Below are 14,882 nucleotides of genomic sequence, written 5' to 3'. Positions count from 1 at the left end.
CCGTTTTTCAGTCTCAGGAAGGTCCTGAGACTTTCCTGGAGCCTCCAGGAGGGCAAAAAGGTCCTCCCCCGGCCCTCTGGAGGCCGGAAATGGCTCATTTCCAGAGTTTTGGTAGGCCTGTTTTTCGCCCTTTCAGTGTCTCTGCGTGAGCTCTGTACTTACCTGGCATCCAAAACAGGCCGCGTGGAGACTCCTGGGAGGGGAGGTGGCACGCAAGTCTCTCTGTGGGCTCACAAGCTGTCGCCCCAGTTCAGCTCCTCTGCGCATGCGCATACACCTCCCACCGGCCAGGTGGTCTTCATGTCTCTGCCACGCATGCGTGGGAGGCATATGCGCATGCATGTGGGGCATGTGGGGGCATACGTGCATGTGTGAAGGTGGGGCGCATGGGGGCAGGAACAGGGCACATGTACATGCGCAGAAGCCGTGCACGCTTTATATTTTGGGGGTTTGAGCGCTTTAGGCACGTGGTCCGGAAAAGGTTAGCCTTCACTGTCCTAGCTGGTTGCTTCTAACCTCTAGGACTTTTATCCAAAAAAATAAATAAAAGAGATGAGAGTAACTCCATTTTTTCCTAACTTCTTTTCTTTTTTCTTTCTTTTTTGTCTCTGCTATATATAAGGACATCCTTATCTAGACAATTTTTTTAGTATTTAAAATATTGGTTACTGAAGCAGGCTTTAATCTAACACGCACTGATATTTGGGGAAAGTATTTTACTTCCAGTCTGGGGTTGTTGGAGTCGAGGGAAAATGAATGGCAACTTCTCAAAAACTAGATTTTACTACCAGAAGGCTTTATTGTACGTACAGATGTTCACATATATGCTAAAGACACAGATTTCTTACTTCTGTCACTTTTAATCATCCCTTTAAATCTCCGAGTGTTTGTTCTTTTCTACTAATTCCTCTTAGCTCTTAGAATCCTCTTAGAAATCAAGTTTAACCTTGACATTTTTCCTACTTTCTACTTAAGAATGTCTTTCCGCTTACAGCTTCCCCACCTGATACTTGCACAAACAGGCCACTCCCTTTTCACCAGCCCTCCACTTTCTTCTCCTCTTCCTTAGGAAGACTTCTAAGCCATGAGATCAGGGCTGGACTGCTGGCGGTTCACAGGGGTTCGGGAGAACCTCTAGCTAAGATTCTGTGCAGTTCGGAGAACCCACAAATCCCACTCCTGGATGGCCCCTCCCTGACTCCCCACCCTTCCCAGGAGTCCCCATGTGGCCCATTTTGTGGCCTGTTTTGGATGCAGGTAAGTGCAGGGCACACGCTGAGGCTCTGGGAGGGTGAAAAATAGGCCTAGGGGAAGTTCGGAAGGGCCTCTGGGGCCTGGGGAGGCCATTTTTGCCCACCTGGAGGCTCGAGGAAAGCCTCCAGAGCCCAAGAAGGGCAACCCCCCCCCCGCCATGGTGCAAGAAGCCGACTAGGCCACGGCCACCACGGCCACGCCTACCCAGCAACCAGGCAGAGAACCCTTTGCTAAATTTTTTAAAGCTCTTATATAACGGTGAAAATTCAACATCCTCTCATATCATCTGTCTAATCTCCAAAATGAGTAAAGATGTACGCATGGGTTATTTGCAGGAATTAGTTTCCCTCATTCTGGTGCCAGCCAGATAAAATGGGCAACTCCTCTGGTAGCTGAGAATTTTGGGAAAGTTCGGGAAGGGCTTCTGGAGCCCAGGGAGGCTGTTTTGCCCTCCCGGAGGCTCAAGGAAAGACTCTGGAGCCCGGGGAGGGCAAAAATGGGGGCCCCCACTGTGGTGCAGGAGGCCGACTAGGCCATGCCCACTATGGCCCTGCTCACCGGGCAGAGAACCTGTTGCTAAAATTTTTGAAGCTGACATGAGATGCATGCTTGTTACGGGCTTAGATAATTCTGGTCTTCAACTTTTTCTGTTTTCTTTACCAGTTTTCAACTAGCTATTGCTTGACAGCTGTTTCGCTCAAAAGTGCGATCCTTTCTCTAACAACAGATGTCCCTCCACTATTAGGTCTTAGCTGACCTTAGTGAATTCTCAGTCTCCTTCTCTTTCCCCACCTAGAAAGCTGTTTTTCTCTGTGCCGCAGAAACTGTTGTGACCCAGGCCCAAGTAGGTAGTAGAAAACTCTGTTAAAAACAAACAAACTTTATTAGAACAGCTGAAAATTAACTCATTCTCAGCGTAGTCCAAACTAAATCAAAGCAAATTCTTCCCAACGCAATTCCTCAGTCTTATCACCAATGTTGGTCTAATTAGGCAAACTGCCAAAATTCAAAAGTTGGCAAAAGTTCAGAAGACGCCGATAAGAAACAAATGCAGCAAGACAAAGCTATCAACATTGTTTTCCGACAAAGAGCCCAAACAACGTTGCTGGTCTTTTAAGCCTTATGGGAGGGGCCAATCATCTCTTGGTCCTACTCCCGAGTTGTCCTCTTTGCTTGAGCTGCTCTTGCCTTCTGGCAGCTGTTCTCATGTGTGCATTAGGAACAGGCTCCTCCTGTTCCTCTGCCTCACTACTGTCAGCCTCTGGAGGCTCTGGAGTCTATACATAACTCCCTGATGGCCCTGGCCCCACCTCTGCCTCTGATGCAGAGCCCTCATCTGGGCCTTCCCCAGCCTCCAGGACTGGCCCATGTTCTTCCTCAGCCTCATCGCTGTCTGACTCCATTGCCAGCTCCTCAGGCTGCTGATAGACCACAACAGAAACTGCACTTCTAGTAGAGATGCTAACAAGTGCTATGACCTTGAGAAAAGGCAAGGACGGCCTCGTTTTTCACAATTGTATGCAAGTTGCTAGTAATGTAGGATGAGAGGCAGAGATAACATTGAGTCAATGTCCTAAACCCCACCAGAGAAGCAATGAAGGTATTTGGTGCATTGATGGACAGTTCAGTTTTCTGCTGTTAAAGTACATGTCCCCATCATGTACACTATATTTCAGATACGTTAGCCTGTATTACTAAATTTTAACCTGGAAAATAATTTCTTTTACTTTAGGGAGATTTCATACAACCTTGCAAATTAGTTTATGATGCATCATTCTGAGAAATGGGAGCACTAGGACAAAAAATGGCTGCCAATGCCATATAGAGTAAATCTGTGGTGAAGTCTGCTGCTGAATTCAAAGAGGGAGGGGCTCTTTCCCAAGGAGCTAAGAGATGAGTCATCATTGGGTCCTTGGTATGTAGAAAGATACCCAGAAGGGATCCATCCTAAACCTTCACAGGATTTATCTGATAGTTCTGCAGTATCTGCTTTAGTCTGGCAAGATTCTTGTCCAAGGGTGAACAGCAATAAAGAAACTATTCTGAGCAATTCATTGTGTTATTCTTGATTCTTTGCACCTGACAGAATCACAAGGAAAACTATTGCCTGGCCTAAGGCTGATATTAACAGACATAGAAACAGTTAAGCATAAACTTGACGTTCAAGAAACAGTAGAAACTCAGGCAGTAGAGTTACAGGCAATTCAAATATATGAAAGATTTTAGCAAGTTAATTGAATACAGTTTGGTATTTAATTTTTCTACTTATACAGTCTCGTTTCACACAGCTGGACAAGATTATAAAAACACCAAGAACTATGCTGATTTCAGTAAGGTATTGCTAGTCTGGCATAAATACAGAACCTTTGTAATGAGAATTTTCCAGCCTTCATTTATAGCGAATTAATTAAGGCAGAATCTCTTTGAAATGTGTTCTTGTTCCACAGCTGGGCTGAGCTCCTATTCATGACTTGCCTCTTTTCTATTGATTATTTATGACTGTTCACTTCCTCCCATTCCAGCCTCTCCCACATAAGTCAATTATATTAAACTTATGTCCTTTGAGTTCAACAAGTTCATACTTAAACACATTCAAGACTTCAGTCTTGATCAGACATTGTTCAACAGCTGCAAGTAGGGAAATACATCTGTCTTCATTCCTATGAATCCAATATTGGGATTGTAAAACACAAATTAGATACAGTAGAAATTCTACCAGAACCTCCAAATTAAATCCAGTGTCACTATATAGTAGGATTGCCAACATCCGATGAAAGATATGGCAAAAGAAGAAGTCACTATATAAAATGAGATATAAGCCATGATGAGGGCTTTTCCCTTGCTCCCTTTATGCTGTCTCATCTACTGAGTCTGTCATTTGCACCTCTATAACTGTCTGGTTCGGTTCTGCAACCCAACAAGAAAAACACAGACTTCAGAGGATAATTAGAACTGCAGAAAAAATAATTGCTACCAACCTGCCTTCCATTGAGGACCTGTATACTGCACGAATCAAGAAGAGGGCCGTGAAAATATTTGCAGATCCCTCACATCCTGGACATCAACTGTTTCAACTCCTACCCTCAAAATGACACTATAGAGCACTGCACACCAGAACAACTAGACACAAGAACAGTTTTTTCCCGAAGGCCATCACTCTGCTAAACAAATAATTCCCTCAACACTGTCAGACTATTTACTGAATCTGCACTACTATTAATCGTTTCATAGTTCCCATCACCAATCTCTTTCCACTTATGACTGTATGACTATAACTTGTTGCTGGCAATCCTTATGATTTATATTGATATATTGACCATCAATTGTGTTGTAAATGTTGTACCTTGATGAACGTATCTTTTCTTTATGTACACTGAGAGCATATGCACCAAGACAAATTCCTTGTGTGTCCAATCACACTTGACCAATAAAAATTCTATTCTATTCTATTCTATTCTATTCTATTCTATTCTATTCTATTCTATTCTATTCTATTCTATTCTATTCTACTGTAAATATGTTTAGGGAAAACGTAAGTTCTAGGACCGAGTGCCCAAAGAAAATGTGTGTGTGTGTGAATGCATACATGTGCCCCCTGGAACCCCCAAAATGCAATGTGCCCCATCCTCCATGCATGCGCACGCAGGGCCCCTCATGCACCCCACCCAGTGCATCCGCATTCGCCCCCCCACATGCCCACACTCCCATGCATGCGCACCCCAGAAATGCGTGCATGCCCCCTGCATGTACACACACCCATACCACATGTGCCACGCCCCCCACATGCGCCACACCCCCTGCACATGCACGGCAGAGACCTGAAGACCAGCAGACATATAGGTGATTCTTCTATCTTTTGCGTGTTACTTGTTTCCTGTATCTTTTCAGCTGTAAATCCAAGAGGAACAATAGAGATGTCAAGTAGGCTTGGGGCTTCTTATTTGTGCCTGGGTGTGTTTATGTATGTATGTGTGTGTAAGTGTTTTTCTGTTGAAGCATCTGGTCTGCCCCAATATGGGAGGGAGCATATTTCTTCCCTTTCACCTTTCACCTCCAATCCAGGAGCCCTCAGGCATTCGCTTTCACGACAAACTATTTTGTACCAAATTTACATTTGCTGATAAAGAAATAAAGGGAGACTAGTATAGATCTATTTCAAGCTATTTAGTTCTCATCAGCTAGCCATACCCTTACTCCGATTCAAACTTGAGCTGCCTGCTTATTAGGCAGTTGTATTAACCTCTGAGCCACAAGTTCTCCTCCCTTTATCAGCTGAGCCAGGGCAGAGTTTAAGTGTTTTTCTGTCAAAGCACCTGGTCTCCCCCAATATGGGAGGGAGCATAGTTTGTCTGAAAGGGACTGCTTTCATGACAAACTTGTAAGGGTGTGGGCTAGCTGATGAGAGATAAATAGCTTGAAATAGATCTATACTAGTCTCCCTTTATTTCTTTATCAGCAAATATAAATTTGGTACTATATATATATATATATATATTCTGAGGTTTTCGCGGGTGTTTGTATGTAGGTCTTTGGTTATTCGGGTTTTCTCCCGCGTAAAATTGGAAGTGTCTTGGCGACGTTTCGACAAAGTCTCATTCGTCATCTTCAGGCTTCAGCTTCGAATACATTGCTCCCAGAAGCACGAAGCTGAAGCCTGAAGATGACGAATGAGACTTCGTCAAACGTCATCAAGACACTTCCAATTTTACACGGAGAAAACCCGAATAACTAAAGACTCATATATATATATATATATTTGTTTTCTGAGGTTTTCACGGGTGTTTGTATATAGGTCTTTGGTTGTTGGGTTTTCTCCCGTGTAAAATTGGAAGTGTCTTGGCGGCGTTTGACGAAGTCTCATTCGTCATCTTCAGGCTTCAACCGTGCTTCTGGGAGCAATGTGTGATCGCAGCTCACACATTGCTCCCAGAAGCACGAAAGGAAGAAACAGCTGCGATCACACATTGCTCCCAGAAGCACGAAGCTGAAGCCTGAAGATGACGAATGAGACTTCGTCGAAACGTCGCCAAGACACTTCCAATTTTACACGGGAGAAAACCCGAACAACCAAAGACCTATATATATATATATATATTTGCCCTTCGGATATAAAACGAGGAGAGTGTAATTGCTATTAGATCACTAGAGCAGACAAACCAACTGAAAGCCATCACACTGTTTTGTAGAACTCCACAGTCAGCTACATGCCAAACTGCACTTAACCCAAGCTGGGACTTTTTAGTGGGTCAAGAAATTGATAGAAAGGTAACAATAAAATAAATGAAAGCAACAATGCTTTATAGAGGTAGAGGAGGCTCGGGAGGCTCTGATCACCAAAGAAAAGTATATAACTACACAAATGTGTGCTTTAGAGTACAGTAATAAAGAGAGGTGCACCTCCTCTATTTGGATAGGTGGTTAAGAAATATGAAGTTAAAATAAAATAATACAGTAAAAGTTGGAGCTAATCTAAAAACTTTCAGATCAAATCTATCTAGTGATGACTCTGGGAAAATGTAATGATTGGGCAAGATTCAGATACAAGCCAATAACGCACATGTCTTTCATGTGTCCCTCTATATTTTCCAGAAATCTCTTTCCATATTTTCCTGAATATTATTTTTTCCCCTTTTTCTTTTACTGCTGGTGGTGGATGAAGAGTGGGTCACTAGCTGGTTCATAAGGCACCAAGTTCAAGACCTCCTATAATTGGAATGTACAGTTTGTAAAACGGAGCTAGTTAGGGATATGGTTTTATTAAATATTGCTATGTTTGTATTACAGAAGCAAAATGTCCCAGAAGGGAAATTCCTGTTTCCACTTTCCATTTTTCTTCCCAGTTTGTTCCTTTCACCCCAACTCCTCATAGTTATGGATACAGATTTAATGAGTTCCATGTTGCATGGGAGTTAACTTCTGTTCAGTGGTGGGATTCAACCAGTTTGCAACATTTTGATTGAACCGGTTGTTAAATTGCTGGCTGGCCCCTCCCCTCCCCTCCACTCCCCTCCCCTTCCAGAAGTCCCCAAGCGCCCTGTTTTAGCTCCCAGGCAAAGGGTGGCCTACTAGGCCCGAAACGGGGCATGGGAGGCATGGGGCGCAGCCCCTCACACAGCCCACTTTTGCTCCCAGGGGGCTGCAGGGAGGCTGCCTGCCACACCTCCTGGCCACACCCACCATGGCCACGCCCACCCCAGCCCGTCATTAGGGTAGAGAACCAGTTGTTAACATTATTTGAATCCCACCACTGCTGCTGTGCATTATAGCAGAGAGAGGAAAGAGCTCATTTCCTGCCTCTGTTCTGTAATAGAAAACTTTCATCTTAAAATGAGGAGACAAGACCAGGAAGGATTTGAGAAACAAGAATTAATTTATTATTTGCGCAAATAGGACACAGACCCCCACTCACGTGGAAAACAAAGGTCTGAGCCTCGAGCAAGGCTCAAGCATAATCTTTTATATCTTTGGTTACAGATATCACATAAGAAAAAGAAGAAGTTATCCTAATTGGTTGTCAGAGACAAAAGCACATATATGGACTACCATTATCATACACCATCCGGATACATCTGTTGATGCATACGTTGCTATCAATGCCCCTTACTTGCCCCATATAGTTACTGGAACAGGTTACAAAGAACAGCATGTAGAAATATTCCTGTGCTTTACAGAAAGCTTGCAACACCACACCTCTGCCAAGCAATATACTTCCGCTTTTATGTGACACGTCGACTTCTATCTCTAATACATCTTGTTATAATCCTAACAAATAAACATAAAGCACTTGTATTATAAAGCATTGGGGTCCTGCTTCAGTTCCAATCTCCTCCAGAATGTCCATCATGTTCTAAATCAGGAGTGCCCAACCTTCACCACTATAAGACTTGTGGACGTCCAACTCCCAGAATTCCCCAGCCAGCAAAAAGTTGCCAAAGTTGAACACTCCTGCTTTAAACAAAGTGCCCTTGTTCCACCTCACCGTGTCCTGTTTTAGCTATAAGGTAAGTCCAGATCTGTGTCTACATAGAACAGAATTGTTGTGTACACCCAAACACGGTGAATCCATTTCCATTTTAAAAGGAGCAGTTTGAGACTTCTAATATTTGACTGGAGTTTTTGTGATATTATCAGAAGTTATTCAGTTCTCCATCCTATATCTTGTTAGACTGAGGCAATGGGAAATTGAGTTTAGATTTTTTTTTTTATGAAACGCTTTTAATTCACGTCGTAATGTGCTGCTGGCTTGGGGTTCCAGAATGACACAACTTCTTTTACTTCTCAAGCTTCTCTTTGCAGTTTACGTTCTGTTATGTACCTAACACAGCTTTCTCTGAATGCCTGTCTTTTAAACTTCTATATTAATTCTTGAGCTTTTTATGCTTTTCACGGGAGTTTATTTGTGCTTATCCTATTTATTTTATTGTCAGGCAACACCAACAGTATCTTTGCACTGGACTACATCAGTGGTGCTTTAACTCTGAATGGGCCACTGGACCGAGAAAATCCTTTTTACAGTGCTGGATTTATTCTTACGGTGAAGGTAAGAGAAAAAAACTGAGCCACTGTTTCAAAACATCTCAAAGAGAGAAGAGAAGAACATAAGACTGTTTTTTCTTGGTTGTGGTATAGTTAGCAATATTCCTGACCAATTATGCAATAACATGTCATCAAGGTGTTAAATTCAATAGTAGCCTTTAGTATTCAAATGAGAAGTAACTAGTACAGGGGTGTCAAACTCGATTTCATTGAGGGCTGCATCAGGGTTGTGTTTGGCATTGGGGGGCCAGGGTGGGTGCGGCCCAGAGGTGGGTTTCAGCAGGTTCTGACCGGTAGTGGGAGTAGTTCAGAGAACCGGTAGTAAAAATTCTGACTGCCCCTGCCCCCATCTATTCTCTGCCTCCCGAGTTCCAGGTGATCAGGAGTAAATGGGGATTTTGTAGTAACGTTCCCCTGGATTAGGGAAGGAAAGGAGATTTTACAGTATCCTTCTCCTGCCACACTCACCAAGCCACGCCCACCAAGCCATGCCTCACCCACCAAGCCACACCCACAGAACCGGTAGTAAAAATTTTTGAAACCCACCACTGGTGTGGCCAGCTCGACATCACTCGTGTCGGGGCACCTGTAGGGGCCCGAGTGCTTTGCCTGTGAAAACAGGCTTCCGAGCTCCATTTTTGGCTGCGATTTGGCTGCAACCCTCTGCCATTGAAAACAGAGGTCAGGAGGGCCGCACATAGCCCTCCCAAGCGACATTTTCATTGGCAGAGGTACCATGGGCTGGTCCTTTGTGTTGTGTCTGCGCCCCCCGAGCCGGGGGCCCTGCCAGAAAGTGACTTGGAAAGTGAGGGGGAAGGGCCATCAGGACTTTTCTCCGGAGCACTGGCTTCCCTGGCTCAGCTCCAGGAGCCAGAGGTAGGCCAGGTGGAGGAGATAACGAGGCCTCCGTCCTCTGACTCTTCCCCACCTCCAGGCCACACCTCCAGACCCGGCTGATGGCAATCAGGCCTGGCTGGACCCTAGGTTTCGTAGGCAGGAGAGGCGGGAACAACAGAAGCAGGGGTGGGGCAGGCCTAGGAAGTGCTGAGTCATGGAGCCATACCCCACAGGATATAAAAGCAGCAAGGGCTGCTATAACTCTTCGTAGCAAGCAAATAACTGCTTAACTAGAGCTGAAGTACTGTTTGTTCCTGGTTGAGTCATCAAGAGAGATAACAGAGACATTTGGCAGACACTCGCTAGTTTGCTGCCAGAGCTGATAGTGCCGGCTAATTAAGTCATTGCTCGGACTGAGGCGAGGGGACAGAACACTTTGTTGCTTCCAGGCCAGCCCCGCAGGCCAAATCTGAGCAGCCTGCAGGCCGGATCCAGCCTTGAATTTGACATCCATGAACTAGAACATTTCAGGATTGTAGGCTAGATTGAGAGGCGTTAATAAAATCTCTACTGTACTTTTTTAGAAAGGTAATGACATGGACATGTCTATGACATCACAAGCAGACAATCTCAACTCAAAGGAAACTGTATTTTTAATTAAATAATAACATGAGAGCCAATTTGGTCTAATAGTTGAGGCTTCTGACTAGAAACCAGAAGACTGTGAGTTCTAGTCCGGCCTTAGCTATGAAAACCAGCGGGGTTACGTTGGTCCAATCATTTTCTCTCCCAGTCCAATCCAGGGCTGTTGTGGGACAAATAAGGAAGAAGAGGGAGCAGGGGTTAAATCCAACAGGTTCTGACAGGTTCTGGAGAACTGGTAGTGGAAATTTTGAGCAGTTCGGAGAACCGGCAAATACCACCTCTGGCTGGCTCCAGAGAAGGGTGGGAATGGGGATTTTGCAATATCCTTCCACCAGGAGTAAGGAGGGAATGGAGATTTTGCAGTATTTTTCCTCTGGAGTAGGGTGGAAATGGAGATTTTGCAGTATTTTTCCTCTGGAGTGGGGTGGGAATGGAGATTTTGCAGCATCCTTCCCCTGCCATGCTCACCAAGCCACGCCCACCAAACCACACCACGCCCACAGAGCCGGTAGTAAAAAAAAATGGATTTCACCACTGGGAAGTAGTATTAGGTATGTTTGCCACCTTGAGATATTTATAAAAAGTGATAAAGTTAGTTAGGATAAAGATAAAAAATAAATAAACATGTAATTCCCATGGAATTATTAAGATTTAATAAAAAAAGCTAAAGAAGAATTTCACATGAAATGAAAGTGGCAGATGTTTTGGAAAATTGGACTTTGAAATGTGGTTTACATGTGAACCTTTGAGAACTGGTAATCTTTTCTAGCTGTGCACCTGAAATAAAATATTGGTTATCAAGAATATAAACAAAATATATTGGGCACTCACGCCTAAAAAAAAAAAAAGACAAATTCATGAACTGGTATCTTGGAAAAAGATACATTGTAAAATGCACAAATATTGGATCGAATTTCAAAAAAAACATGTTTATTGTGTACTTTTTAGTGATGCTTCAGGGTTTAATTGCTTTTCGCATATTTGGACAAACCACCTCTGCCCTCCTAATTCTTTTTTGACATGTTTTGTGCACAAATTACAGTAAATTACAGTTTTATAAACACACGTTTCCACTACAATTAAAAGACTTTTCTTGTCTGATATCAAACTGTTAAAGGCTGAGCTACAGCATGGCATTTCCAGGTATCAATTACAGGATGCCCTTGACTTATGATCAAACCTGGGACCAGAATTTCTTTGCTAAGCAAGATGGCGATTGAGTTGTGCCCAATTTTACAACCTTTTAATGCTACAGGTGTTACGCAAATCACTGCAGTTGTTAAGTGAATCACATGGTCATTAAGCAAATCTAGTTTTCTCCCTTGACTTTGCTTATTGGAAGTTGGTTGGGAAGGTTGCAAATGGAGATCTGTTGACTCCAGTATGTTGCAAATACAGTAGTGGCTAAAATTGTGGAAACCTTTTGGGAAAAGTGTATTTTTGAGGTTTGATGGCTAACAACACCACTTTTTTTTTTGGAGTTTCAAGATAATCATATTTCACTGCTGGAATGGCCTGGGAATAGCCCAGACCTTCACCCAATTGAAAATCTATGGAGCCGACTAAAGAAACTTGTCAGTCAAAAGCAACCCAGCAATAAAACCCAGTTAATAGAAGCAATCCTTCAATCTTGGTTTCAAATTAGAACAGCTGCAGAACTAAAAGACTTGGTTCACTCCATGGGAAGATGTTGTGAGGCTATAATTCATGCTAAAAGTTACTCAACTATTACCTGACATGGTGATAATTTTTGTATATCTCATTTTTTCGATGTATTTAACTTTTCTTCTTTATACTGTAGCTGCTATTCTAATAGCAAATCCTTCATAAAAGTTATTTATTTATTTATTTATTTATTTATTTATTTATTTATTCATTCATACTTTTATACCGCCCTATCTCCCTAGGGACTCAGGGCGGTGTACAGCCATATAAAAAACACCTAAATATACAAAGTAAAACATTCATCTAAAAAACTTATTATATAGGCCAAAATTTAAAATAGACATATAAACAATAAAACCCAATTTAAAACCAAATCTAAAATTTAGACATTTAAAATTTTAAAAAAAATCTAGTCCAGTCCTGCGCAAATGAATAGATGTGTCTTGAGTTCGCGGCGGAAGGTCCGAAGGTCAGGAAGTTGACGAAGTCCTGGGGGAAGCTCGTTCCAGAGGGTGGGAGCCCCCACAGAAAAGGCCCTTCCCCTGGGCATCGCCAGTCGGCACTGCCTGGCCGACAGCACCCTGAGGAGTCCCTCCCTCCCTGTGAATGCTTTACATTCTTGATTAAATTATCTTTCCATTGATATATGATGTTATGGTACTACTCCCCAAAAAAGTGGAGTTATTAGCTAGTTTTAAAAAATACACTTTCCCCAAAAGGTTTCCACAATTTTGGCCATTAGTGTACATGGTGGTTGCCAAGCAACCCAATTTTAATTATATGACCCCAGGGATGCTATGATGATCATAGGTTTCAAGACCAGTCATAAGTAAGTTTTTTTCAGTGTTGTTGTAACTGTGGTCATTAAACAAATGTTTGTAAGTTGAGGACTACCTATAGTTTGAGATTAACCCAATTTTCATTATCTACAGGCTCCACACAATGTGGCTGCTGCCACAATGGTCTTCCACCATTCTAAATAGATTTCTGTATATCAGAATCTACCCCGTGATGCAATATTAGTTGTTACAAAACTCCATCATGAGGTATATATTTTACCTATGTTGAGCATTTCCTAGAAATACTTGCTTGGATTTTGACCACCACTCATAAAGCCAGCCAGTTAATAGAAATGCTGGCTAGTTGAATGATAGTGATACAAGAAGAATGAGCAGAACAGGAGTAACAACGGATGTACTGGTCCTCCTAAGGACGTTAATACAACAGTCCTTGACTTACAACACTTTATTTAATGACTGAAGTTACAGTGCCACTGAAAAAAATGACTTATGGACATTTTTTACACTTGCGGCCGCTGCAGCATCCCTCTGGTCATGTGACCAAAGTACAGCCATTTGACTATTGACTCAGATTGATGATGCTTGCATATCCTGGGGCCATGTGATTCCCTTTTCCAACCTTCTAACACAGGGGTCTCCAACCTTGGCAATTTTAAGACTTGTGAACTTCAACTCCCAGAATTGAAAACGGTGTTCCCCACCCCCCCTGGAGGCCCTCCAGAGGCCAGAAACTGCCTCTCTAGGAGTCTCTGGAGGTTGGGGACAGCAAAAAGCATCACTTCCTGTTCAACTGGAAGTTGGCAGATGGGCAGTTCCTGGCCTCCGGAGGGCATCCAGGGGTGTGAGGAACGCTATTTTTGCCCTCCCCAAACTCATAGAGAGGCTCTGGAGCCAGGTGAGAGCCTACCGGGCCATTGTGTGCCAGGAGCAGGGGGTGGGTTGGGATGCATAGAATTATGGGTGTGGGCACGTGTGCGCACAACCCCTCCACCCACCCACCTCCTGCCACGCGATAGCAAAAAGGTTAGCCATCACTGTCCTAGAGAGATGAGGGGCAAATCAGCTTAGCTACAAATACTCAAATAGCCCTTTTCAATTCTACAAGCGAACCTCTCCCCTCCCCCACCACAGATCTGTAATTAAAATCAATATAAAGCTGGAAACATATTTAGTGAGCTAGATTCTACTGAGATGGAAGGGATGGAGGTGGGAGAGAGGGCATCTGCTTGCAGGGTCATTGATTAGGAGGGTGCAGCGTTTTCCAAAAACAGGAATGATCACCCCCACCGTCTGCTGACTAAGGCAGCACTTTGCAGGGAGAGAATGCAATTAGGCCATTTGACCCCTCTTAAGTTTCATTCAACAGAACTCTATATGGTCAATATGCTATTATTGCTAGCCCTTGAAATCTTCGTTAAAGAAAAATCTGGCTGAGGCAAAGCCTTTGTTTCAATAGGGAAGGAAAAATAAATTATTATTGATTGCTCTGTTCATTAGCCTGCAAGCGCCTTCAAAGTTACGCCCCTCAAATGGCCAGGAAAGATATTTTAAAATTCAAAATTTTTCAAGAGGGGATATACACCAATATGAAGTTGGGATGACTGCTCGGTTACAAGCCCTCCACGTGGGATCTTCCACAAGGTTGCAAAAACTTGCTATCCTCGTGTTTTGAAATCAGCAGAAAAATATGCCAGCATGAATTGCACTGGCTTACTTGCTGAGCCCTAACTTGGCTCAAGAATTAGGCTGTCGTTCTTACAGTTTTAATAGGGTCAAGGGAAGAAAAGTGATAGATCAATTCTCCTAGCTCCATTTCCAGATCATCTTCCAGAAGGCGAAATCTCCACTAACTACTCCCCTTAACATGTTGGGAGACAGGGTTGGGGAAGCGGATTTGGATCCTTAAGGTAGAAGGTGTCATGGTTCCGAGTAATGCTCCCAATCAATTCAAGACACTGAGGAGTGTTTATTGGGTACATCATATCGGCATGTTCAAATGTGAAACCAACTCTGAATATATTCCTGCGTTTTAGAATAATTAAAGAATAGACATTGCCCACCCGCCTCTTGTGTCACAGGTCACGTTAATCAACCAAACAGGCGATGAACTTCTCATCGCTCCCTCCTGCTGTTGCTAGGGCATGT

The 14,882-nt window shown here is 43.3% G+C and overlaps 1 protein-coding gene across 1 annotated transcript in view; it reads left to right on the top strand.

Moving 5' to 3' along the window:
* The window catches only part of CDH23 (cadherin related 23), a 719,962-nt gene that overhangs the window by 327,294 nt on the left and 377,786 nt on the right, over window positions 1-14,882 (top strand). Inside the window, exon 10 of the mRNA XM_058188066.1 lies at window positions 8,682-8,794. Coding sequence (XP_058044049.1) covers window positions 8,682-8,794 — 113 coding nt within the window. The remainder of the gene's footprint in view (window positions 1-8,681; window positions 8,795-14,882) is intronic.

This window comes from Ahaetulla prasina, chromosome 6, assembly GCF_028640845.1.
Source record: "Ahaetulla prasina isolate Xishuangbanna chromosome 6, ASM2864084v1, whole genome shotgun sequence".
Taxonomy (NCBI): Eukaryota; Metazoa; Chordata; class Lepidosauria; order Squamata; family Colubridae; genus Ahaetulla; species Ahaetulla prasina.
This window is presented reverse-complemented; position numbering and strand designations above follow the sequence as displayed.